A 24,737-nucleotide genomic window follows, 5' to 3' on the forward strand; every position below is an offset into this window, starting at 1 on the left:
TAGAGCAGGAGGCAAGCTGTAACAATACAGTGGCTTCACAACGGAGAGCTGAAAATGGTCTACAGCTAACTTAGTGAAAAGTAATTGGTCAAAACAACAACTTGGCTGAAATAAATTTTTTAAAAGGTAAATATTCCCATTCAGGGGTTTTTATATATTGATAACTTTATATAATTTTAAGCATGTATCTATTTTTTAAGATTTTTTTCTGATGTTTAAAGGAAAGGTTTCACATTTTTTAATTCATTTCAGCCTGCTTTAGACTGCTTTTAACAGCAAAATTTGGAAATAACCTGAATGCCCAATAAGAAGGGTTAGGTTAATAGATATTAATGATAGACCAGATGATTAAGGGCTCCAACTTGGGTGTCAAATGAAGGATCTAAATGCTGGGTCCACCATTTCTTATCTGTGTTCCCTGGTCTGGATAACAAGGCCTATAAGCCACAAAGACCTCATCTGTAAAATGAGGGTAACAGAAGCTCCCTCTGAGAGCTATTGTGGGTTAAAATGAGAGAACTATACGACAGGACCAATGCAGTGACTTCAACATAGTAGATATGTATGTCCAATTAATGAAACTTTCAATTAAATAATTTTTTAACTTTATTTATTTGTGAAGGGTAGACGTTATAGTAAAGAAAGAACAAGTTTTGGATCAGTCTGAACCCTTTCCAAAGCTGGGTGACACTGGACACATTTCTTATCTTCTCTGACCCTCAATTTGTTCATTTCTAAAATGCAGATAGTTATACCTAATTCACAGTGTTGTCACAAAGAGCAAATGCCATAAGATGGATAAAGCACTTAACATAATGCTTGGTACCCAGGCCCTCAATAAATGGTAACTGTATTATAATTATCATCATTATTCTTCTTATAGTTATTAGTTTTTTTTAAAGGCATGGCACCATCTCAGAAGCTACAAATCCTCTGACTGCTAAGATGAGCCACCCTTGCATTTATGCAGTTGTCAGCTGAGGCCATTCTTTTCTGTGGGAAAGAGTTCAGTACAGCATCTGAAAATTGATTGTAAGACTTCTTCGTTTGCTTACACACACACATATATACATAAACTCTATCTTTGTCTAATAAATACTAGAAAATATTCCAAAAGAGAGCAGACAGGCGTTATTTTCTTTGTGGGAAGACCATTCAGCTTTCACAAACTTCTAAATAGCAGGGGTCTTAGAATTACTAAGGGAAGAGAGTGTTAACCAGGAACAAAACTAAACAAAGCTCTACTTTCATTCTTGAAAATATCTACCTTTTAGTATTATAACAAAGGTCAATTTTTCCAGTTTCTATAAAATTTCAAGAAGAGATTCAGTAAAAATTAGCAGAACTTTCTGGAGCCGTGACAAAATGTTTCTGCATAAAAGAAACAACGTTAAACAGCTCTTCCTTGAGGATGCTCAGACCTCTCTTGAACCTCTCAGCAATTTAGCATTCCAAGGAATCCTCCAGTTCTACAACACAAGGTCCAAGGCATCCAGTGCACAGGCTTTAGTAACGGCCTCGGAAGCTCCCCATGCCCAGGGTTTCCATTAGCCTGTATGGTGCCTTTATGTGAATTTAAAAATGGTGTCTCCTCTCTGGATAGATGAATTAGAAAATAGCACCCAAAAGACTGTCCCACACAACTCTATTCCTGCCTCCCTTTGTCTTCCCATCTCCCACAGTGTAAGAGACTGGAGCCAAGTCATCCTTCACACAAGATCAGAGCCTTAGTCTGGGGAGTGGATAAGCGGATAATGACCAACTCCCAGAGTGAAGTCTCCTTCTAAACTTGGCATAACATAAAGATTTCATCTTGCACACAGTCTAATCTAGGCAGTGGCTGCCAGAACTGTGTTGAAAAAGGTTGGAGACTAAATCCAGCCCTAGCAGAGAATGGTGAGTGGATTCGCAGTATAAGCCATTAGTTTCCAACAGCACACATGCCTCAGATTTCCTATCCTGGTCCAAACCATTCACATCACAAGCACTCATTGAGCAACGAATATATACAAAGCACTGTGATAGATGCTTTGAAGCAATCCTTCCAAACCTGGTCACACACTGGAATCCTCAAGGGACTCTTTAAAAATACAGATCCTTCATAATTTTTCTGTAAACTTAAAGCTTTTATTTATTTATTTATTTTTCCTGAGGAAGATTTGCCCTGAGCTAACATCTGCTGCCAATCTTCCTCTTTTTGTACGTGAGTCACCACCACAGCATGGCCCCTGACAGACAAGCGGTGTAGGTCTACACCCAGGAACTGAACCCAGGATGCCAAAGCAGAGCATGCCAAACGTAACCTCTGGGCCACCAGGGCTGGCCCTTAAAGCTATTCTAAAATGCAAAATTTATCAAGCTTTTGTTTTGTTTGCTTTTTTTTCTATGTTGTGACAATTTTATTTTTATTTTTTAAAAATGAATCTCTTGATTTAGCCAGGACCTCAAGAGACGTAAGGGGTTAGCTACTGTCACATTCAAAATGATGCATTTATTCAGGGCAAATCTTAATTTTCTCTGTCTTCTTCAGAAGAAAGAGCTGCAGAAATGACTTAAAGTAATGTCAGTTCAAAACGCCTCACTGAAACTTGATTCCTCAGGCCAAAGGAGAGTCCTTACTATCATTCATGGTACAAATCAATCTTCTCCTGTATCATTTCCAGGCATCATTACCAGACTCCCTGCCACCACCAGGGAGCTTTTCTCCACCAAATGCATCTCCATTCTCAGCCCCAGTCATTGGAACTCATAGAAACAGAGACCAGAATGATGGTTATAGGAGGTCGAGGGTGGGGAAAATGGGAGACGTTGGTCAAAGGGTACAACCTTCCAGTTATAAGGTTAACAAGTTCTGGGTATCCAATGTGAGCATAATGATTATAGTTAACAATCCTGTGTTAGACACTTGAAAGCTGCTAAGAGAGTAGGTCTTAACTGTTCTCACCACAGAAAAGAAATGGTAACTATGTGACTCAATGGAAGTGTTAGCTAACACTTTTATGTAAGTAATCATTTTCCAATACGTAAGTGTATCAAGTCAACATGTGCACCTTCAATTTACCCAATATTATATGTCAATTATATCTCAATAAAACTGGAAAAAAAATTTTTTAAAATTCTTTTAATTGCAGTAACATTGGATTATAACATTATATAGCTTTCAGATGTACATCATAATATATTTCAAATTCTGTGTAGATTACATCATGTTCACCACCCAAAAACTAATTATAGTCCATCCCCTCACACATGAGCCTAATCACTCCTTTAGCCCTCCCCCCTCCCCTATGGTAACCACCAATCCAATCTCATTTTTAAAAAATACAAAATTTATGGGGCCGACCCCGTGGCAGAGTGGTTAAGTTTGCATGCTCTGCTTCAGCTGCCCAGGGTTTCGCCGGTTCGGATCCTGGGGGAGGACATGGCATGGCTCATCAGGTCATGTTGAGGTGGCATCCCATATAGCACAACCAGAGGCACTCACAACTAGAATATGCAACTACGTACTGGCGGCTTTGGGGAGAAGAAGAAAAAACAAAAGAAAAAAGAAAAAAATTACAAAATTTATATTTTTTAAAATGCAGAGTCTTGTGCTTCACCATCAGCACTACTGAATCAGGAGCTCCCCGATGTCTGGAGTACGGTGGTCAGTTAGAGAGCTGGGAACCCTGGTTTTGGAAACTACTGAGATAATTAACACTAAGCCCCTCACCATTCTTACCCACTCCTTTTATAACGAAAACCCTCCTGCTGTCAAACCAGAATGCAACACAGTCATGGGTCATCAAATCCATTTTATGTCTCATGACCAGGGTATGTTTTTAAATAAAATAGAGTCTTAAGATACATGGCACATAGTAAGGTTAATTATTGTTTTGTGAATCTTCTTTCTGTGAGATATATATACTTATATCTGTGACTGCATCACCAGGAAAACACATATTTTTTTCATACTTTGAAATAAAAGTCAAAAACGTGTGAAATTAAATGGTCTAAATTCAATGCTTCCTGCTGTAATTTTAGCACCTTTCCCTCTCTCTTGTTCCCTAGGGGAAACTGGGAAAAAGGGTACAATCAGCCACAAATACTCATTATAAATTATAAATTGGACCCTCTCAGCCTTATTTTCCTCACGCAGAAAGTTGGAATTTCTTTGCCTTTTCCTGACGGGCAAATGCTATTATTCCCTATTAAACTGCCTCCAAATGGAAAATATTAAACTTTAGTTTTAGGACCCAAACTGGTGGTGTTTTTATACTGTGAATAGTGACTAGTGATCCTTTCTTTACAGAGGAAAAGGTAAAAGGAAGTGGGTTTGCATAGCAGTCAGAGGGACTTCAGCCAGATATAATGAAAGATTTCCTGGTAGCCGGGACAGTACGAACTACAATGAGTCAATGAGGGGTGTGATGTGAAATCTCGTCCTCTGTAAGTTTGTGGAAACAATCTAGATTCTTATCTGTCTGGAATTCTTTAAGACCTAAATCTGTCTGCTGGGCAGGGAGTGAACTTCCAGGCCTATAACGCCATTTCTGCCTTGCATCATTGAGACATTCCAAAGGCACATGAAATACATATCCATAAGCCCAATCTCATAAGCCAGGAACAGTCCCACAAAGTTTCTCAACTGGAACATTAGTGACATTTGGGAAGGGCAGTTCATCATTGTGCAAGTGGACTGGTACATTGCAAGATGGTTTAACACCGACACAAGCCACTGAGCACCTCTGGGTCTAATTATCTCATCACTAGGATGAAGGAAAATAACACATTCCTCACTGAGTTCTGTGGATAAATGAGATATATGAACAGCACCCACACAGGACCTGATAAGTGTAAGAATTCATTAACTTCCTTACTCCTCCCTTAAAAGTTTAGGATCTGAAGAAATAGAATTTTTTAAGAGCCCAAGTTTATGAAAGACACAACTCCAAGTTGTGAGGCCATGGCCAATAATTTCTGAAACCGTAGTCTTTATTCACAGGGAGCATGATGTGGCTCCTCACCCTGACTAACAGTCATGGTTTTGTTTGGCTTTGTTTTGGAAGAAAACATTAGAAAATTTCTTTCTCCTTTACTCTTACCTAAAATCTTCCTATTCTTCCTTACAACCATGCAACGGTGTTAAATGTGTTCCTGTTCTCCTGCAGAGTGAAAGAGGAGGGTGAAAATACATAAAAAAGAAAATTGGATATACATCACTGAATGCTAGTCATAATAGTTCATTCTAGTATGTTTTGTAAAGAAATATTTAGATAGTTTAATAATCATCTCCTCTTATTTCTCTCAGAAGACATTGGCCAAAATTAATCTTTTCAATAATGAGAACGCTTTTATCGTGTCTGTTTCAGAAATGTGATGCTGGATACTTTCAGGCCCAGTCAGGAGAATGTTTGCCCTGTGACTGTAACGGTAACGCCAACGAGTGCTTGGACGGCTCTGGATTCTGTGTGGTAGGTCGGGGCACCTAGCACTGTTCACATAGCCCACTGGACCTTTGCATCTTGGGTGGAAATAAAATACTCCTGCTGGACATTTGATGTACCTGCTAGTTAAGCTCTCTTTTTACCCTTCACCTTTTCCTGTAAAACACCTCATATAAACAGCCAATGATCATAAGAGGCCACGAAGGCGCATGTCTGATTGCGCGTGTGCTCCTGGCTGTAACTGCCCCACGGCTCTCAGCAGCTGGTTTCCTGCTGTAGGCCAATGGTGATGGAATTGAACATCACACGCAGAGAAGGAAATCATCCATCCAAATTGCTCTGTAATAGTATAGTTTGCCATATGTTTGGCTTCACTCCGCATAAACCAAGAGAATAAAACAGTTGTTTCACAGTCTATTTTACAACTTGTGATTGTCAAGTCTATAGATCAAAATTAGCAAAAAAAAAAAAAAGATTTGAACCAAATAGCTAATAAAAATGACAGCTTTTTGGCCCTGTGGTCTTTGTAATTCTGTGTTCAAACCCCCAGAGTCTTTTTTTCCCCTTAACTGAAATGAATGAAATTGAATACTCCAATAGACAGTTCTTCAGTGAAACATGATAGAAACTTGTGAAGGAGACTGAGAAGCCCTCTAGCAAAAAAGTGTTTGCTACGTATTTCCCATTTTCACTGAATGGACTGACAACTTAGTGAAAAGTAGGGAATTGAAATATTTTCCAGAAGTGGCTTTAGTAGCAGTCACAGGAGGCGAAAAAAAAGACTTAGGCCCTAAGATCACGCTTTCCCCCACGAGCTATACAATATAGCAGGAAGATTAGATTCTTCAAGTTTCTATGAGGCAAAAGAGGCTTTCCAAAACTGCAGAAGTATTTTTGCATAAACTACAGGAATGCTTAATTAAATATACCTATTTACCTCAAAATTGGCATAATTGTCCCTATTAAACAGATAATTTTGATTATAAGTGGTCCCTAAGGTGTGCACAAAAAGGTGTTATTTTACTCATGCATGATATTAAGATGCAAATTAGAGCATGTTCATTTATTTTCAACCTGGCAGTCGCCATTTTTCTAGGGACAGAGAATTAAATGGCAGACACTAAAAGTTGCTATCCCTGTAGTGTTCCTTTAGTCCTGGCGTCTGTGTTTTCCCCTTCCCCCATCTTCTTAAATAACCGTTACATCCAGGATGTCCTCCGAGGGAGCGTAGGCACACACAGCTGCCAAAGTCCACCCCTTTCTAATGCTTCCATCTCCGGTTTCCTGTTATTTTAATCCCGGTGACATTTGAAAAGAAAATCTCATGGATGTACTGGAACTAATAAGGTACATCTCTGATAATTTGACCAATTAATGGCTCTTTGGTATCTGGTTTATTAAAAATATAAGATAGGAGGGACCGCCAGCCCATCAGCTGCTGTTAGTCAGGGAGTCAATAAGATGGGAGACAGATAAATTAAGGGGGAAGAATGTCCCTCTTGCTAGTGCCTACAGAGAGCTAGGAAAGCCACTCTTCCTTACAATGACAGAGTCAGAAAAGGAGCTGTCATGCTTTTATCTGAGGGGGCAATCATCACGTGATTCCTTCACAGTTCCTGGGGCAGACGAGGTTCTAATAAAAGTCTGAGTAAGGGCTGGGGTGTAAATATTTATACCCACACTCAGGGAAGCTGCAAATCTTCCTGCACTTACTTTGTTCCAAGCCAGAACGTTTAAAAGAAAAAGGTAAGAAATAGCCATCCTATGCATCCTAATGGTGGTTCCCCGCCTCCACCCAACCCAGAGGGAAATACCATTTTTTCCCCTTATTAAAGTAATAGATGCTCAATGTAAAAAACCAAACAAAACAGCAATAAAGATATATACCGTATATGAAATTCAAAGCGAAAATCACCCACAAACTTATGCCCAAAGCTAAACATATAGATATAGTCTTATAAATTTAATTTAGACAAAAGAAGAATGTAATTTGTATTTAGTTAAATGTAAGTGAGGTAACAGAAGAGGCTTGCCAGTTTAGAAAGAATATTTTGTCACTTAGCTGGCAAATATGTTAAGTCTACGGTGTCATACTGGAATCAAACTCAATTTTTTCTGTTTCCTTTGGCATCCATATTCTGGCCTGTTGGTGGAGTAGGGCTGGTTTCTCAGCTCCTTGCCTCTTGCTCCAGCTCATTCTCAGCTCTCAGAAAGCCAGAGAAGAAACAGCAGCTGCACCCGAACGCGTCCTTCTAGCTTACTGTGGGCACCAGAGTTTCAGTCAGTTCTTACAGCTTGCCTGGCCCAACCCATCTCTCCCATCTTCTATAAGCAACCAAAAAGAAAAGGCTTTCTTTTATTTCATTTTATCTTATTTTGCTTTTATTTTTAAGGCTTATAATGCCTCTGTCTTGTTCTCCTCAAATTGCTTCTAATTCTTTCTCCATTCCAGTGTCCAATTTCAATTTGACCTTATGTTTTACCAATTGATTTAAGAAACTAAGGCATTCTACAGTAAAATATGGATTAGACAAAGGTATGGTATCATTTTAGATGTAGCAAAAAAGCAGAGGGATGTCTTCACAGGAGGAACACTAACCCTTCAAGTGCATAAAGGTGGCTAAGTGAGAAGTGGCTTAAGTGAAGAAATTCAGTATGTATTAGGTGTCTTTCCAAAGAGCCACCTTGCATCTTGTCAGAACTGGAGCAGATTGGGCTAGGTTCTCAGCTGAGTCAGCTGGGCAGGGCCCCAAAGGCCAGTGGACATGGCAGGCTCTCTGGGAAGGCTCCAGAAGGAAGTGTGAGAAAGAAATTGAGGGGAAGAAACAGGCAGAAGGAGACAGATGGCTGGTGGCAGGAATGCCTGGTCACAGATATTCCATGTTTTATCCCAGGTCTACAGGCTAGGTACAGAAGGGACCATGACTAAGGCCAGTTACCATCTAAAGAACTGGTGCTTCATCACTGGGAGAGAGCCAGGAGCCCACTGACCAGAACTAGAGTGGAGTGAACCCGAGTTGAAGTTCATCACTGGCACAAGCTCCCTGAGCAGGTTCCTTTTGATTAGGGATTGGTCTGTCTATTGATTTCACTGATCCATTTAACAAATAAGCATTTATTGAGCACCACCTATGTTCCAGACACTATTCTAGGCTCTGGGTTAAGTGGCTCCCACTGCATGGGCTGAAAGCCTGTAGGGACAGAACATCTACTTGAAAATGCTTGTGAACAGGACCAATGTAATGAAGCTCAAGGAAGTACAAGGACCGCAGGAGCTTTAGAAACATGCAGAAATCTCCATCTGCTCAGTGACAATCAAATGAAAAATTTAAAAATTCTAAATCTGAAGCAGAATAGTCAGATTTGAAACTACTAAAAGAACTCCAAAAATGTCATTGAAATCTGAAGAGAAACACATGAAGCAGTTATGTATTTACATCTGGCTGGTGGAAACACAGATGGATTTTATCTTCTTCTTTTCACTTAGAGTATACCTGCCCAAATTTTCTACAACTGCGTGGAATAATTTTATAATTAAAAAGATACTGAGGGGGCTGGCCCCATGGCCGAGTGGTTAAGTTCGTGCGCTCCGCTGCAGGCGGCCCAGTGTTTCGTTGGTTCGAATCCTGGGTGCGGACATGGCACTGCTCATCAGACCACGCTGAGGCAGCGTCCCACATGCCACAACTAGAAGAACCCACAACGAAGAATATACAACTATGTACCGGGGGGCTTTGGGGAGAAAAAGGAAAAAATAAAATATTAAAAAAAAATAGTATATATATATATAAAAAAAAAGAATATCCATGAAAGAAATTTAAAAAAAAAAAAAAAGATACTGATATTCTCGGGGCTGGCCCAGTAGTGTAGAGGTTGGGTTCGCATGCTCCGTTTCAGCAGCCCAGGGGTTCACTGGTTTGGATCCCGGCTGCAGACCTACACAATGATAATCAAATCATGCTGTGGTGGCATCCCACATACAAAACAGAAGAAGATTGGCACAGATGTTAGCTCAGGGACAATCTTCCTCGCCAAAAAAAAAGAGAGATTCTAATATTCAGATGGACTTGTACCCTACCCTAAGCACAATGAGGAATGGGAAGTAATCCAGTATATTGAAGGCTAATGAATTTTGTATTACTCTCAAAGCTTAATTAAAACCTCATTCAAGAAAGCAAGGATATTACATCCCTAGTTTATGCAGATACCAGCATTTTTCTCCTGATTTTTTAACTCTGTTATTATGTGTGTAAGGCACAAATCAACCAATGCAAGTCCCTGTAAGACTAAGTATGTGTGATTGATAAACAAGTACACTCATTAGATGTCCAACAGCAAGAAGAAATGAGTAATAGACACTTCTCTTTCCTGTTTTGCTTGCAACTATAAAATCAGTACCTAGATCAAGTGCGTAATTCTCACATTAAAATTTTGACAATTTTCCAATCTGTTGCAAAGATGGAAAACCCCCAAATTTTGTGAATAGTGATGAATTTGGTTCCATGCTAGCTGAAGTTTTGAAACAAAATCAGAAAACTGCATGTCCAAAGAATTTGAAGTTGGATAGCTCAGTGGAGTCCCCTGTTGCTTTGTGCCCCTAATATAAGAATATGATGGAACCAAATGCAAATAAGTTCTCTATACATTGTTCACGCTTCTTCTCCCAACCCTGAACACGTTCTTCCTCTTATGTTCCCCACCTCAGTTAATGGCAGCACCATTCTGCCAATCCCCCATGCTTAGATGTCCCAGATGCTTCAGCAGCTTTCTCTTCCTCTTCCCTAACATTGAATTGGACACCAGATCCTGCCAATTCAACCTGGAGAAAGCCTCCTCTCTTCCATGCTGTCCCACTGCCTTCATTCACTCCTCTGCATCCCTCCCTGACAGCTGCCACAGCTTCCCACTACTCACCATGCCCTGCTCCAGCCTCTCCTTCCCTAATCTGTCTTCCACACCAGCGATGGAGACATGTTTCAAAAACACAGCCTTGGAGCTGGTCTGCTGGCTCAGCGGTTAAGTTTGCACATTCCAGTTTGGAGGCCTGGGGTTCACTGCTTCAGATCCCGGGTGCGGACATGGCACCACTTGGCAAGCCATGCTGTGGCAGGCATTCCACGTATAAAGCAGAGGAAGATGGGCATGGATGTTAGCTCAGGGCCAGTTTTCCTCAGCAAAAAGAGGAGGATTGGCAGCAGATGCTAGCTCAGGGCTAATCTTCCTCAAAGAAAAAAAAAAAACCCACACACCCTAATCAAGGCATCCTCCTTTCTAAAATCCTTCAGGAATGTCTACTCCAGCCCCACTGAGCTTCTACTGCCACCTCAACTAACTCTGTACTTTCACACTCTGTGACTGAACCTATGTTCCCCCATTCTCTACCTGGGAGTCTTGCTTATCTTTCAAGGTCTAGCTCTAATGTCACCACCTCCATTAAACCTTCTCCGACCTTCTCAGGAAGAGCTAGAACCTTTCTTCCTCTCTGTCCCATGGCAGATATGTACTTTCTCCACCCCTCAGTCATAGCACCCAGCACACTAGATTATTGTCTGTTTACCTCTGTTTCCCTCACAAGTCTGTGACTTACTCAAAGGCATGAACCAGGTCTTCTTCATAAAATGACCCATAATGACAAAATGACAAGTAAGTGAACCAGGTCTTCTTCATTTTAGTGACAGTCACAGTCCATTGTCCGTCATGATATCAGCTTAATCCAGGTTTTTTAAGTGAATGAATGAAGTGGTTAATAAAATAACTAACTTAAATGCAGAAAGATTGAATTTTATAATTTATGAGACTCTTGGATCCCTCTTTATTGCAGTGAAATGCACTGTCTTGTTATGCTAGAGGCCCAATGTTGAGTAAATAGCAAACTGGCACCTACACTGGGTGTTTGTGTCTATAATCTTGCTTCTTGAAGTATAGTCTGGACCAGCAGCCCTGGCAATACTTGGGAGCTTGTTAGAAACGCAGACACTCGGGTCCCGCCCCGGACATCCTGAATCAGAATCTGAATTTTCACAAGATCCCTGGGGCATCAGTGTGCACACTGAAGTTTGAGAAGCTCTGATCTAGACAGAGCAATAGTTCTCAAACATTTTGGTCTCATGAGCTCTTTACACTCATGGGAATTATTCAAGTTGCCAAAGAACCTTTGTTTATGTGGATTATATCTATTCATATTCACTGCATTTGAAATTTAAAACAAAATTTTTTCTTAAAGAAACAGCTAACAACTGTTGCCAATCTTCCTTTTTCTTTTTCTGCTTCTTCTCCCCAAATCCCCCCAGTACATAGTTGTATATTCTAGTTGTGGGTCCTTCTAGTTGTTGTGGCATGTGGGATGCTGCCTCAGCGTGGCCTGATGAGTGGCACTGTGTCCGCGCCCAGGATCTGAACCAGCGAAACCCTGGGCCACCAAAAGCGGAGCGCGCAAACTCAATCACTCGGCCACAGGGCCGGCCCCCTAAAACAAAATCTTTAATAATATTTTCTTATTAAATGATTTGAAAAAAGCAATAATAAACCCTTTGCATGTTAACATAAATAATATGTTTTTATAAAATATAAACATATTTTACAACTTGAAAATATACTTTATGTCTGGCTTAATAGAAGGCACTTGGATCTCATGTCAGCTTCGGCATCAATCTGTGGTGACATCTCCATGTCGTGTAGCCTCAAGAAAACTCCGTCTTACACACAAGAGAAAATGAGAGTGCGAAAGATAAATAAAATCTTAGTATTATTATGAGAATAGTTTGACCTCCCGGGACATAATTTGAGAACCACAGATCTAGATAAACTATAGTCTTGCATGAGACATGTGACAAACCACACGAAGGCTAGCCTGATCCTTTTCGTCCTTCTTCCTCTTTATGCTGGTGCTGTGGCCAAGTCCTGGAGAGACATCATTTCTCATGTGAAGGATACACAGCAGGTCCTCAAACATCATTCCTGACCCTTCTGTGCAATCAGTTGTCTAGATGTAGCTTTCTCAACCACTGGTCAAAGATTCAGAATGCTTTTTGCATTTTTTAAGTGGGGTCAGTTCTATTAAAAAACAAATTCTCCCCCCAAACAACATACTTATTTATTGTTGTCATGTTTTTTCTTTTCTACTTTTTAAATGGTAGAGCATCGAAAGTAAAGGGATATTTGCAATCTCAGAGTAAAAGATTTTCAGAGCTAGAAAAAACTTTACGGGCCACTTACTCTAGGTCCTCATTTTACAGATAGGGAATAGAGACCCAGAAAGGTCAAGTGACTTGTTCAAAGTCAACCAGCTAGAAAATAGAAGAGCCAGGCATCTTTATCTCTGCTTCCAGCACTTTCTCTGCCAATTTCCCAGAATGTGCATCAATGCCTTTTAGGGAATTTCATAACAAACCCTTTAAAAGAAGGCAGATGAGGAAGTCAGTGTTTGTATTCCGAGCATTCGGAGAGATTTGGTGGCTTTGCCCTTAAGGGTAACTGCTCCCGTGGCTGCCACGGGCAGAATTAGAGCCCTGACAAGGATTCCAAAGCATCCATTGAGCCATAGAGGATAGATTTGGGAATTAGCTCCTTTTTGCAGTTTAACAGGCACTTCAGGCACGAAGAATGGCCCAAGATCTTACAACAGGCCTGTTTTCATCTGCACAGATGGGCTTCATCTGTCCGACAAGGACTCAGACAAATTTTGACCCCAGTTTACGAGCAGCCCTGTCAGATTATTTATGGCTTAGATTCCTGGTCGTTGGGCAAGGCTCATTGGCTTCCCCTGCGATGAGAGATTGCCACGAATTTTGAGCTGGCTTTGGGTGCGTGTTAATTTCCTTTATTTGCTCCACACTCTAATGCACTAATTTACCCTTTCTCACTTCCTCTTCATTTTTTTTCCCCAACAAATATTTACTGAAGGCTGACAGCACTAGACACAATATTAACAACTGTGAGAGAAATATGTTAACATCCTGTGGCTTGCACATCATACTTTATTTTTCAGTTTCTTATTGATCTGTCAAGGTAGTCTGAACTAGCCTCTGGATTCTAATCTTCTCACGTAATTCTAATCAGGGGCCAAAGATTGTCCATATCTAACGGCCGATCAAATGCCCCAAGAGTGTTCAACCAAGACAGCCTGTTGCCTACATTAGGATTCCTTCATTCTGACCGGTGTGTTGTACCTGATTTGAAGCTCAGGCTGTGAGTAAAATAGTCTGATACTTTCTATTGTGGTCATTTTATGCCTCTTTCAAGAAAGCAGCCTTTTCTCTTACACACTGCAGAAGCAATGTAACATAGGAATCAACAGCCTAGCTTCTGGAGCCAGATTGCCTGAATTTGAATGTCCCTTTTGCCATCTACCATCTGTGCGATGTTGGGCAATTTGTTTAATCGCTCTGTGCCTCTGTTTCTTCATATGTAAAGGTAGGGGGTAAAAATAGTAACTTATCTTAGAAGTATTATGAGAATTAAATTAGTGAATCCCTGTAAAATGTTTACAGCAGGAGCTCACTATTCTTTTATTTTGAAACTCAGCATAGAACATAAAGACAAAAATAAAGAGCTCAGAGTTCAGCTTGCTATTGCTCCATCTTGCCTTCCCCAAGGCTCGTCCACAGAACACTGTTCTGAACAAGTTGAGTCTGTTGAGCTCTTGTGCATAGATGTTCCAAGGGAATTGCTCAAGCAGGAGGGTGCCTCTCTAATGGCATTTGAAGTCTAACAGTACAGCTTTTCACTGAAAATCCTATTCAAACTTTATATACTCTGGTGAATGTAGAGATGAAAATATCATAGTACTAATGGCATTGCCTTCTGCAATCCGGTCCAGTCCAGTTGTTGAAAATATCAGCAGACTTGCATCACTGCCTCTTATAGAGTACTAGTCAGAGATTAATCCATCAACTTGACAAACAGCTAGAGTACCTACTCCATTTAAGATGATGGCAGTACAGGGCTGAAAGACACAGTGTGGGGGACAGGGCTGCTGAGGCGGGGGGCAGATCATACAAGTACCATGTGGGCAGTGGAAAGAGGGAAGGATCAGGGAGGGGTGCTTCAGGGAAGAATTCCTGGAAGTTTCGAGGCCTGGTGCAGATCTTGAATGATGAACAGACATTCTAGGCAGAAGAAGAGCTGTTTTGTGCTTTTCTTCCAATTATCCTCACTACAAATGGAAAAATCATACAATAAACCAGCTTACTATTTCTTGTATGTTATTATCCAAGATACCAACCCATTAGCAGAATATTCTTTATCTATCTTCAACTCCATTTACGCTTCACTCTGGCAATTTTGTTCTTCCAACCCATAAATCCTTAAATTGTCCCCATTGTCCTGGGTAAACACCAGGGAGGATTTTTTTTTTCATTTCATATTCATAAGTCAGTAAGCTGATACTTCTAGAACATGCAGAGTTTGATCATTCTGAATTGAATTGTGTAACTGATGAATAATTCCCTCCACACACAAATTCCAAAGAAAGTCCCTAGGCTGCAAGTGAACACACAGAAATCCAGGATGAAGTCATCCACCATTGTCTACACTTTCTGGTATTGACGGGGGCCAGCGTGGCTCCTTTGTGCTGATCGGTACCCACGCACATCATCTGTTTTGTCAGGCTTGTCATCCCCTTTGCTTGAAGTATTGCTTGGTTCCCAGATTTGCTGTATATAAAATTTCTTTTGTGTCCTTGTCAATTTCCCTATCTTTTGTCTCGTAGCACTGCCAGCGGAACACAACGGGAGAGCACTGTGAGAAATGTCTAGATGGTTATATCGGAGATTCCATCAGGGGAGCCCCCCGGTTCTGCCAGCCGTGCCCCTGTCCCCTGCCCCATTTGGCCAAGTAAGTCCTGAAGGAAAATAGTCTCTTCTACTGCTTATCCCTTTTTTTTTTTCTGCTCTATCCAGAGTTCTAAGGTTTTTGCACAGTCAAAATTGAGTACCTCAATTTGAGATGAGACTGGAAAAGAGATAGGAAAGGTCTCTAGTCTAAATATGCTTTCAGGGAAGCTTAAGCGTTTGCAGTGTAGGTGATGACTCTGTTCCCAAAACGGGGTGGGGGGTGGGAGGAGGGTGTCATAAAATCAATGAAGTCACCCAAGTTTTATAAGCAAAGTTAGCCTCATCTTTTCTTGGCTATCCCTTGACCTATAGTGATCACAACTGGTAATGCCAACAGATTCATTATAATCCAGTGTTTTCAGTAGTAGTGTTTTTCTTACTCTCATGGAATAGACATTTCTCCACATGTAGCAGCCAACTAGGCTTTTCGATCAGAATCAAGACACAGACAAGCAGAATGTGTGCTTTCAGCCAGACAGCTCGTGGAAGATTTCCAAGAAAGCTAATTTTCACTTCTGGCTGTGTTTTGACCTAAGTGAGAAGTTAAAGAGACTAGACACACATCTTAATGGAAATAATGGAATTCTTTTCAGGCACGTATGTATAAATCCAGTAGTCAAGTCATGACTGGCCATTTTATTGGCTTAAAAATGACAGAATGTAGAATTAAGATGGTATACTGGTATTGGTTTGCCGCATATCAACTTGTTCTCCAATTCTCTCACACCAACCAAGTGTCCTACAATCAATTCAATTCTGACGCTAACTATCCAGAGTTAGTGCAGACGCCATGGGTTAAGGGCTCAGTCCCATTTCAGAAACCAGCCACAAATGGGGTCATCAGGCTACTCATATTTCTGCCCAACTGACTACAAATTCAAGGGTTCTCTTAATGTCCCCTAAGGTTTGATAATTTTCTAGAAAGACTCACAGAACTCAGGAAAGTGCTACACTTACAATTACAGTTTTATTATAAAGGAGACAACTCAGAAATAGCCAAATGGATGAGATGCATAGGGCAAGCTGTGGAGGGACATTTGTGAGGGAGCAGAGCGTCTATGCTCTGTCTCTTCAGGTGCACCACTCTCTAAGTAAATCAATGTGTTCACTAACCCAAAAGGTCCCCAAACTTTGTTGTTTAAGAGTTTTTATCAAATTTTTATCACATGGCATGTTTGATTAAATCATTGGTGATTGAACTCAATCTCCAGTCCCGTTCCCCTCCCTTGAGGTGGGAGGAGGGATGGGGTTGAAAGTTCCAGCCCCGCTAATCTCATGTGCTTAGCTCTTCTGGCAGACCAGACCCCATCCTGAAGCTACTTAGGGGCCCATCAAGAGTCACCTCATTAGCATAAACTCAAGTATGATTGAAAGGGGCTCAAACAAAAGACAGTTTTATCACTCAGGAAATTCCAAGGGCTTTAGGAACTCTGTGCCAAGCCAGGGACAAAAACCAAGTATATATATTTCTTTATTTTACCACAAGTGGAAAGAGTTATGTGCCTGCTTTGGCGCATAAGAGCTGTATGGTCTCAGGCAAGTTACTCTCTCCCCGTGTCTCACTTTCCCTGCAATTTGGGGTCAAGGAGACTAGATTCAGATCTTGGCTCCATTCATTGATTCCTTTACCTGCTCTGGGCCTCAGTTTTTACCTTAGTAAATCAAAGTTAGTATAAGGATGTACCTCATAGGGTTGGACTAAAATACTGTGTGTAGAGCATGTGGGGTGGTGCCTTACACATGGAAAGGTGTATGGTAGGTGTTGGCTTTACTGAATAGTTGAATACACCCTTTGCATTTTTTCTAACACTTATACTTTGCTTACTCTGTGTCAGGCACTGTTCTAACTGTTTGGATATAATATTTAATTGATAACTGTTGTAAAGATTAAATTAAATAATGCATATAAAATAACTTTAAAAAGGCCTGAATACCTGCCACACATATACATACTTTCTTATAAAGAGGAAAAAATAACCACCAAATTTCCCCCTAGTTTTTTCCCTTAATTGACCGCCAATATTGACTAATATTTCACCTAAGACCTTGTGATTTGTTCAAATCCTCTGATGAGTCTGACAGTCAGTGAAGAAGTCGGATGTTTTACAGTTCCATCTTTCTTTAGAAACTGTTAAACTGCCTCCACCCTTGCTTTGTGATTTTTCATGTCCTATGGTATTAATAATGTGTGTAAAATGGATGGTACTGAGAGCGAGACTAGAAAACCCAAACATGAAATGTTCCATTATTTTCACTCAAGTGTGTCCTGATTTATGAGCTCCCTTTGTCTCATCTAGGTATATTTCTTAACTCTTCATTAATATTCTGCTCTCAAACATTAGTCTGAATCATAGCTGATGAGGTGTTCAGTATGCTGATCTCTTGCCATGGTATAGTTATTTTGTTAAATATATTTACTTCCAACTTTCTAATAACAAGTTTCACTCATTCTTCCATGTAAACAAACCATCATCTGCTCAAAATAGGTTTATAAGCTTTGAGCTACAGTTTCTTTAGAAACTAACAGATGAATTAGAAAGGGAATTCCAAATGCTTCCTTTGAGTTGTATTGTCCAACTTTTGCACATTTTGCTCCATTTGTATGACAAGACTTTCTTAGCTAAATTATCTGACATTAATGTCTTAAGAGCCTTTTGGAGGCTCGTTCCTCGTAAGAAGTCTTGTCTACGTGCAATCAACAAATATTTATCGAGCGGCTTATTATGAGCCAGTCACGTACTGATAACTGGTCACAGCAGTGAACAAAACAGTCAAACAGTCCTGCCTTCATTAAAATAGGTCAAAATACAATGGCATTTTGAAGCTTCTAAAGCAAATGACCTTTTACCTTTTGAGTAAATTATCCAGTATTTCAGTTGATCAAGACGCTCTTCTGAAGGCTACTAACTCTTTTAATTAAATAAAGCAGAAACTTGACAATTGGGTAATGAGCTTCCTGTTTTGAGAGAGGAAATAGCTTCCATAGGCCTCAAGGATCACCATTTCCACCCATGGTCTTTCTGTGTGTGAGCGGAGCTGGGTTCAAAAGAGCAATTGAGGGACTTAGGGAATGTTCTCTGAAGTCAGGTGCATATTTACAGACAGGAAAACCCCAGTCTCTGTAGTGCAGATTTGAGGCTGAGAAACCTGCTGGAAATTAGCACAAAAGCAAAAATAAACCACCTCCAAGTAAAGAACATTCTGTGGGCGTGTGGAGGAATTGGGAAGGTCGTGCGAGCTCTGCTTTCTCTGTGGTGGCGACTGTTCTACTTCCCAAACCCCTTGAGGGAAAAAACTGGCTGAAAAGGAGAAGGAGGGTAGTCCGTGGTCACACAACAGGACAAGTGTGCCTGGATCCTATGAAGTTCCAGCCTTTGATGTGGCCTTACTATTGACCGAGCTAACTAATCTCAAATACTAATCAAATATCTTATCAAAACATGAAACAGCCCACTGCCTCTTCCAGCTCTTTTTATTCATATTGCTACTTTCTATAAGAATTAAAGTTCCAGGCCTTTTATTTGAGCCCGGAAAGGTGCCAAGTATGGAATCCGAATTACGCTTGGAAAGGTCCGCTAGTTGAGTCTGCAGACCCAGGTTTTGGATTTCCAGTTACAATAGCCACATCAGAAAGCAAGGAAATAATGCTGGAGGGAGTTGAGCAAACAAACGGCAGTGCTGAGTCTATTTTTCTTTAGGCTCCCTGAGGGTTGTCCGAGAGCAAAAGGCTCCCTTCCACTTAGAGAGGGCGCCATGGCTGTTAGTGGGGGTTGAGAAAGGCGCAGTGTTTTCATTTCCCTAGCCAGAAACAGACTTTACCCTAAGAAAATATAAACAATTAATTCTGATGAAAAACAAAAAAGGAACCCTCAGTGGCTGGTACTGCCTCTGAGCCTCCCACCACGGAAACCAATGGTCACACAGCTATTCCCGGGGACCATTGGCACTGAGTTCATTTATTTATTTTGGGGTTGGCCAGACATCCTCCATGTCTACTAGTAGCTATGTTAATGGCTCCAATTAAGGAAAATGTCATCTGTTTGAAATAGCAGGGCATTAGCTCAAGGCATACAACTCCAGACACCAGCAGGCGTTTCAGCCCTTCAAGCTGTGGGCAGGCTGCTGGATGGAACATCTTCAAAGAAACATGCATGAGGGCTTGTTCATGTTGTGGACTCTCAACTGACAATGTTTCTTTAAGTAGGCTAAGGAATAAGAACAAGCAAAGTAAAGGGTAAAGGCCACAGAAATGTAATCTTGTTGAAATGTTTTTATCCAAACTGTTAGGGAAAATAAATTGCAGGTATTGCCTTTCACTGAGAAGCACAGATTGCATTCTGACTGATTTTGTAAATGTCTTCGAACAAAGCAAACACATCCATTTGCTTTCCTCCAAAGACCATTAGGGTAAAATTGCTGATCCACACAGGAATGTGGGAACCACAGGTCACACTTCATTGATTGTACAGGACCTAAGCGAAAACTAATTTAAAGTCTTTAAAATTTTCCACACACCCCTCATATGAATGGCTTTATGTGTCAATGTAGCATTTTCTGAACAAGTGGAGAATGATATTCCATTTCTCCTACCTTAATAATTAAGATATTTATTCTGCTGAGACAATATTTTTATTACTTTTCTGTCCTGTGTCCTAGTTTCTATTATCTAAAAAGAAAAAAAAGAAGAGTCAGAAAGTGGACCAGAAAGTGGGTTCTATTTCTTACCTGAGTATTTGTTTTGTGACTTTAATCACCTGAACCAGTCCTTGAACCCATTATTCCCAATCTTCAAGGTACATATGACAGTAATTAAGGTTCTGCAGAGATTATAGAGTATAGTTTAGAACTGGTGCATGACCTTGAAGTGTGGAAGAGATCCAGTGCAGAAAAAAAGAGAGAAATGTTCAAAAGTATTGACAGAAGGTGGTGGGAATAAGAAGAAACTCTTGTATAAATCTAAAACCGCAGGTAAAATTTCCTTATTTTATTTCTGACTTTGGAATATGTATTTTAGACTTGCATTTAAAATATATATTTTTATTATCTATATATGGAACTGACTTTTAATATTCTCTTACAATTCTAGTTTTGAAAATATACATGTATATATATCTACACATGATGTTCTGGAAATTCCACTACTTCAAGTAAAAATAATGAAGTGCCTCTATGGAAAAATAAGTAAGGGGGACCTGGAAAATGGTCTCACCAATTGAGCGGCATTTTCTATCTGGGCCTGCTGTTCTAAACTTTCCTGGAAAGAAAGGATTTAATTTAAACGAAGCAAATGATCACATCCATTTGAACTTGAGAGGGACCAAGGACCAAGGACCTTTGATTAGAGAGGATCTAATCAAAAGCTGACACTGTCTCTTCAGGGATGCATGGAACTGACTTCTAATATTCTCTTGCAATTCTAGTTTTGCAGAATCCTGCTATAGGAAAAACGGAGCAGTCCGGTGTATTTGTAAAGAAAACTACGCTGGACCTAACTGTGAAAGGTAGGCTAATAAAATTCACTATTTTCTCTGTGGGTCAAAGGAAACTCTGTTTCTTGCACTCAGCAGCTCTGCCATGTTCCCAGTTCCATAGGTCTTAAGAGGAGGGAGTCGGGGGGTGGCATTTTAGAACCCCTTGGGGGAGTTCCCTAAATCCCATGCCCCAGATACAGCTATAGCGTATGCCCCCTAGGTGTCCAGGCCAGGGCCACAGCTCAGGATAAATGGCAGGGAAAGAGGAAAATGAGTATGTGTGTTTGGAAAAGATTCTCTAGATGGTTTTGGTAACACTCCTTTCTCTCTCCATCACTGAGAACTAGTAGTATAATTAATGTTCGAAAAAGAAGAGAGAGGGGGCCGACCCAGTGGTGTAGTGGTTAAAGTTTGTGCACTCTGCTTCAGCAGCCTGGGGTTCCCTGGTTCAGGTCCCGGCCACAGACCTACGCGCTGCTTATCAAACTATGCTGTGGCAGGCGTCCCACATATAAAGTAGAGGAAGATGGGCATGGATGTTAGCTCAGGGCCAATCTTCCTCAGGAAAAAAAGAGAGAGAAAGAGAAAGGCTTCCTTGCCTAAATAATCCTTCCTACCCCTAAACCTAAATAAAAGGTGATTCTTTTACCTGGAAAAAAGCACGAATCGAGTATTTGACCGTTCTTTACATCATCTCCTCCCCTGGAAAGCAAACAAATGCCGTGCAAGTTTGGATTTTCTGAATTGCTCTTTGGTATTCACACCTAACACTCTTTTTAAGTTGCTCTGGGCTTTGCTCTGACAAGACAGGCCTTGGTGACTAAGGATGCGAGGCTTCCCACTGAATGATCTCTCACTAAGACAGGTCCCATCTCCCTGCCAGTCCACTGCTCTCAGTTTTCTAAGATAAAATGGCTTTCGCTGAAAGAGCCTCACAGAGAGAACTTCTTGTTTTTAACAGAAACGGCTTTAATGGTGACCTCACCATTGTGTTTAGGCAGCAACATGATGTGTGGTGCCATCAAGACAGGGAGGGAAGGGCAAGGAGGGACTGGTCAACATCTCGTCCAACATCTGCAGCGTGATCACCTCGCGACAGCACACACTCACTGCCCTGAATGTGGCTCACAAACTCAGCCCGGGGCGCCATACGTGAACCTGAAATTCTATCCACCACACTTCCAATGAAAACACCCTCCGTCTCTCAGAGCAGTTCTGGAACTCTTTTTAAAAAGCCACAATATCTATGGTACAGAGAAAATCTCTGGACTCGGAGGGCATTGTTACTATGATTATTAATTGTGCAGAAAAGGGAAAATTCTTTCACTAAAGAGTTGTGGGATGATTCCCTTTTTTGCTATGAGGGAAGAGGGAAAGTGAGAGCTGAGGGGCCATGGGAATCTCATTCTTTAGGAAGGACTGCGGGAGATGATGATAGACGTTTGTGACACGCTCATTCTGTATTTCCTTACTTGGGGACTCAGGAATATGAGACACCTGACTTACTCATTCTCTGGCTCACTGTGTGTCTGAGAGGACGGTTCATCAGCCAGGGATGACTTTTTCTCCTCGGTGTCTGAGGTTAAACTCAGCTTAGTCTGATGAGGATTGAGCAGTATTACCAGCTAACGGGGGTTCGGTGGTTCCTGTGAGGAGAATTAATGGCCTTAAATACAGCCCTGCTGAGCAAATGCAAGGCCTCCCAAAAGTGAAGTCATCTCGGTCCCTAAGGGCTCAGTCCTGCAAAGTCACACAGGGGTGCAGATAAGGGTCCTGTCAGGACAGTGGGGGGCTTGACACAGGACGGCATGCCCACCTCAAACATGGGATTGTAGATAATGAACCCTCCAGCCCACACTGGTGGCTCCTCGGACCTGCCATTTCCCAGTAAGGCTGGGTCAGATCTGGTGCTTATCCCAGATCTGGAATGAGAGGGTAGAGGGGAGAGCACTAGTTTGGGAAGCGGAAGTAGAGTGTTGAAGAGATTTAGCGTTGGCCTGGCTGAGTTTGTAGCTCAGCTCCAGCCCTTTGAGATCCTCCTGGGCAAGTTATTTGGCTCCTAAGTGCCAATTTCCACATCTCCAGAATGGAGAAAATGAAAGCACTCATCTTACAGGACTGTTGCGAGGTAACACCGTAAAGCTTTTTGTATGGCACCTGGCACTTAATAAATGCCCGATAAAAATTAACTAGTGACAACATGAGTCATTGTGGTCATTGTCCAGTTTCCGCCACTGGCATAATGTGTATACTTCGGACAAGTTGACTCATTTCACTGAATGTCAGCTTCCTTAGTTAGAAATTATGGCTTGGAACTAAATAGTGCCCTTTATTGATTGTCTCCTGTGTCCTCATTGCTTTACGGTCCTCATCCCTCAGGCTTGTAACCACCCTGAGAGGAGGTCGTATTTTGTCTTTGTGCAGATGAGGAAACTGAGGCTACAGGAGGTGATGGGACTTGTCTAAAGCCACATCACTGCTAAGTGAGGGGAGCAGGATTTGCACACCTTGGCTAAAAATCTGGATTCTTTCCCTGTCCCCATACTGCTTTCCCCAGTGGCTTCCTAAGAGTCTTCTATTTTAAACATTGGTGAATTCATTCACTAATTCATTAGCTAATTCATTAATTACACAATTAATAAATAGGGTCAGCCTCTAATATGCGAAAGAAAAATAGTTAATCAGTTACTAGATCCCCTTTGACAGGAGACTGCGTCTACAAAGATGCTGGACATAGCGTCCCTTCTTAGTCTGTATGAGGAGAATCACTTCAAGCAACTTTCTCTGCTCTTCTCCTCCTCTCTCCTGTCCACCCTCCCTCACAGCCTGCTCTTTTAAAGAGAATGTACTAAGGTCTTTTACGTCAAAAATTGACCCGACAATCCAGAAAAGTTTTCCTTGAAATGGCCACACATGCAGATTGGTGCAGGGGGCAGGGATGGTGTCTTGTCCACCAGGAAGTCAAGGCTAAGGGAGGAGACAAATCTGAAAATCATTCATGACGAGGCAGGAAAAAAGAAATGCTAAATATAAGAAGAAGCAAAGGCTCTTGGAGATTGTAGTGGAAAGAGTGATTTCCTTTGACCTGGATTATCCCAAAGGAGGTGGCCTTGGCTGCTTATGAGTTGTGTTTGACCCAGGGGCTGAGAGGGGTTTCTGTTTTGAGTTTAACAGTCAAATTAAGTTGTCCCCGTTAAGCTTCACCTAATCTGTGCTTTCAACTATCTGTGAATTTAGACCACTCCACAAGATCTTTTCAAAATATGCGGCTAATTGTATGGGGTCTATTTCAAACAAAGACAAAAATTAATCCAAACTGAGAAACTCGAAGTGCTTCCGTACTTAGAGATTATTTCACCAAGTGGTAGTTTTCACACGTGACTGTGTGTAAGTATCTCCAGGACACTGTTGATTCCTGAGCTCTCTCCAAACTCTCCCTACCCCATGGAGAAAGAATCTCTAGGAGAGAGGCCTGGGGACCCCTATTTTTTTTTTTTTTTAAAGATTTTATTTTTCCCTTTTTCTCCCCAAAGCCCTCCGGTACATAGTTGTATATTCTTCGTTGTGGGTCCTTCTAGTTGTGGCATGTGGGACGCTGCCTCAGCGTGGTTTGATGAGCAGTGCCATGTCCGCGCCCAGGATTCGAACCAATGAAACACTGGGCCGCCTGCAGCGGAGCGCGCGAACTTAACCACTTGGCCACGGGGCCAGCCCCTGGGGACCCCTATTTTGACTCTCCTTGGGGTTCTCACACCAGTCCTCTCACTACCATGTGAACTTCTGCTCTATCAACCTTCACTTCCACACCCATGTAATATACAGCAGTGTTTCTCAAACTGGGGCTCAAGAACCACAGTATGTTCAGAAATATTCGTGGAGGTTCATGGGTTCTCAGCAAATATTTTCTTAGTGTTGTGTTTAATTTCAATGATAATCTTGAGAAAAAAGTTAATTGAAACATTTTCTAGACTTTCTGTAATACCACTTTATAAGAAAGGGAGATTGGC

The 24,737-nt window shown here is 41.2% G+C and overlaps 1 protein-coding gene across 2 annotated transcripts in view; it reads left to right on the forward strand.

Annotated features, from left to right (window-relative positions):
* The window catches only part of LAMA4 (laminin subunit alpha 4), a 135,019-nt gene that overhangs the window by 29,640 nt on the left and 80,642 nt on the right, over positions 1-24,737 (forward strand). For both annotated transcript variants that reach the window (XM_046675768.1, XM_046675769.1), the window contains exons 2-4: positions 5,352-5,453; positions 15,136-15,260; positions 20,680-20,760. In XM_046675768.1, coding sequence (XP_046531724.1) covers positions 5,352-5,453; positions 15,136-15,260; positions 20,680-20,760 — 308 coding nt within the window. The remainder of the gene's footprint in view (positions 1-5,351; positions 5,454-15,135; positions 15,261-20,679; positions 20,761-24,737) is intronic.

The sequence above is a fragment of the Equus quagga genome, chromosome 11 (genome assembly GCF_021613505.1).
Source record: "Equus quagga isolate Etosha38 chromosome 11, UCLA_HA_Equagga_1.0, whole genome shotgun sequence".
Taxonomy (NCBI): domain Eukaryota; kingdom Metazoa; phylum Chordata; class Mammalia; order Perissodactyla; family Equidae; genus Equus; species Equus quagga.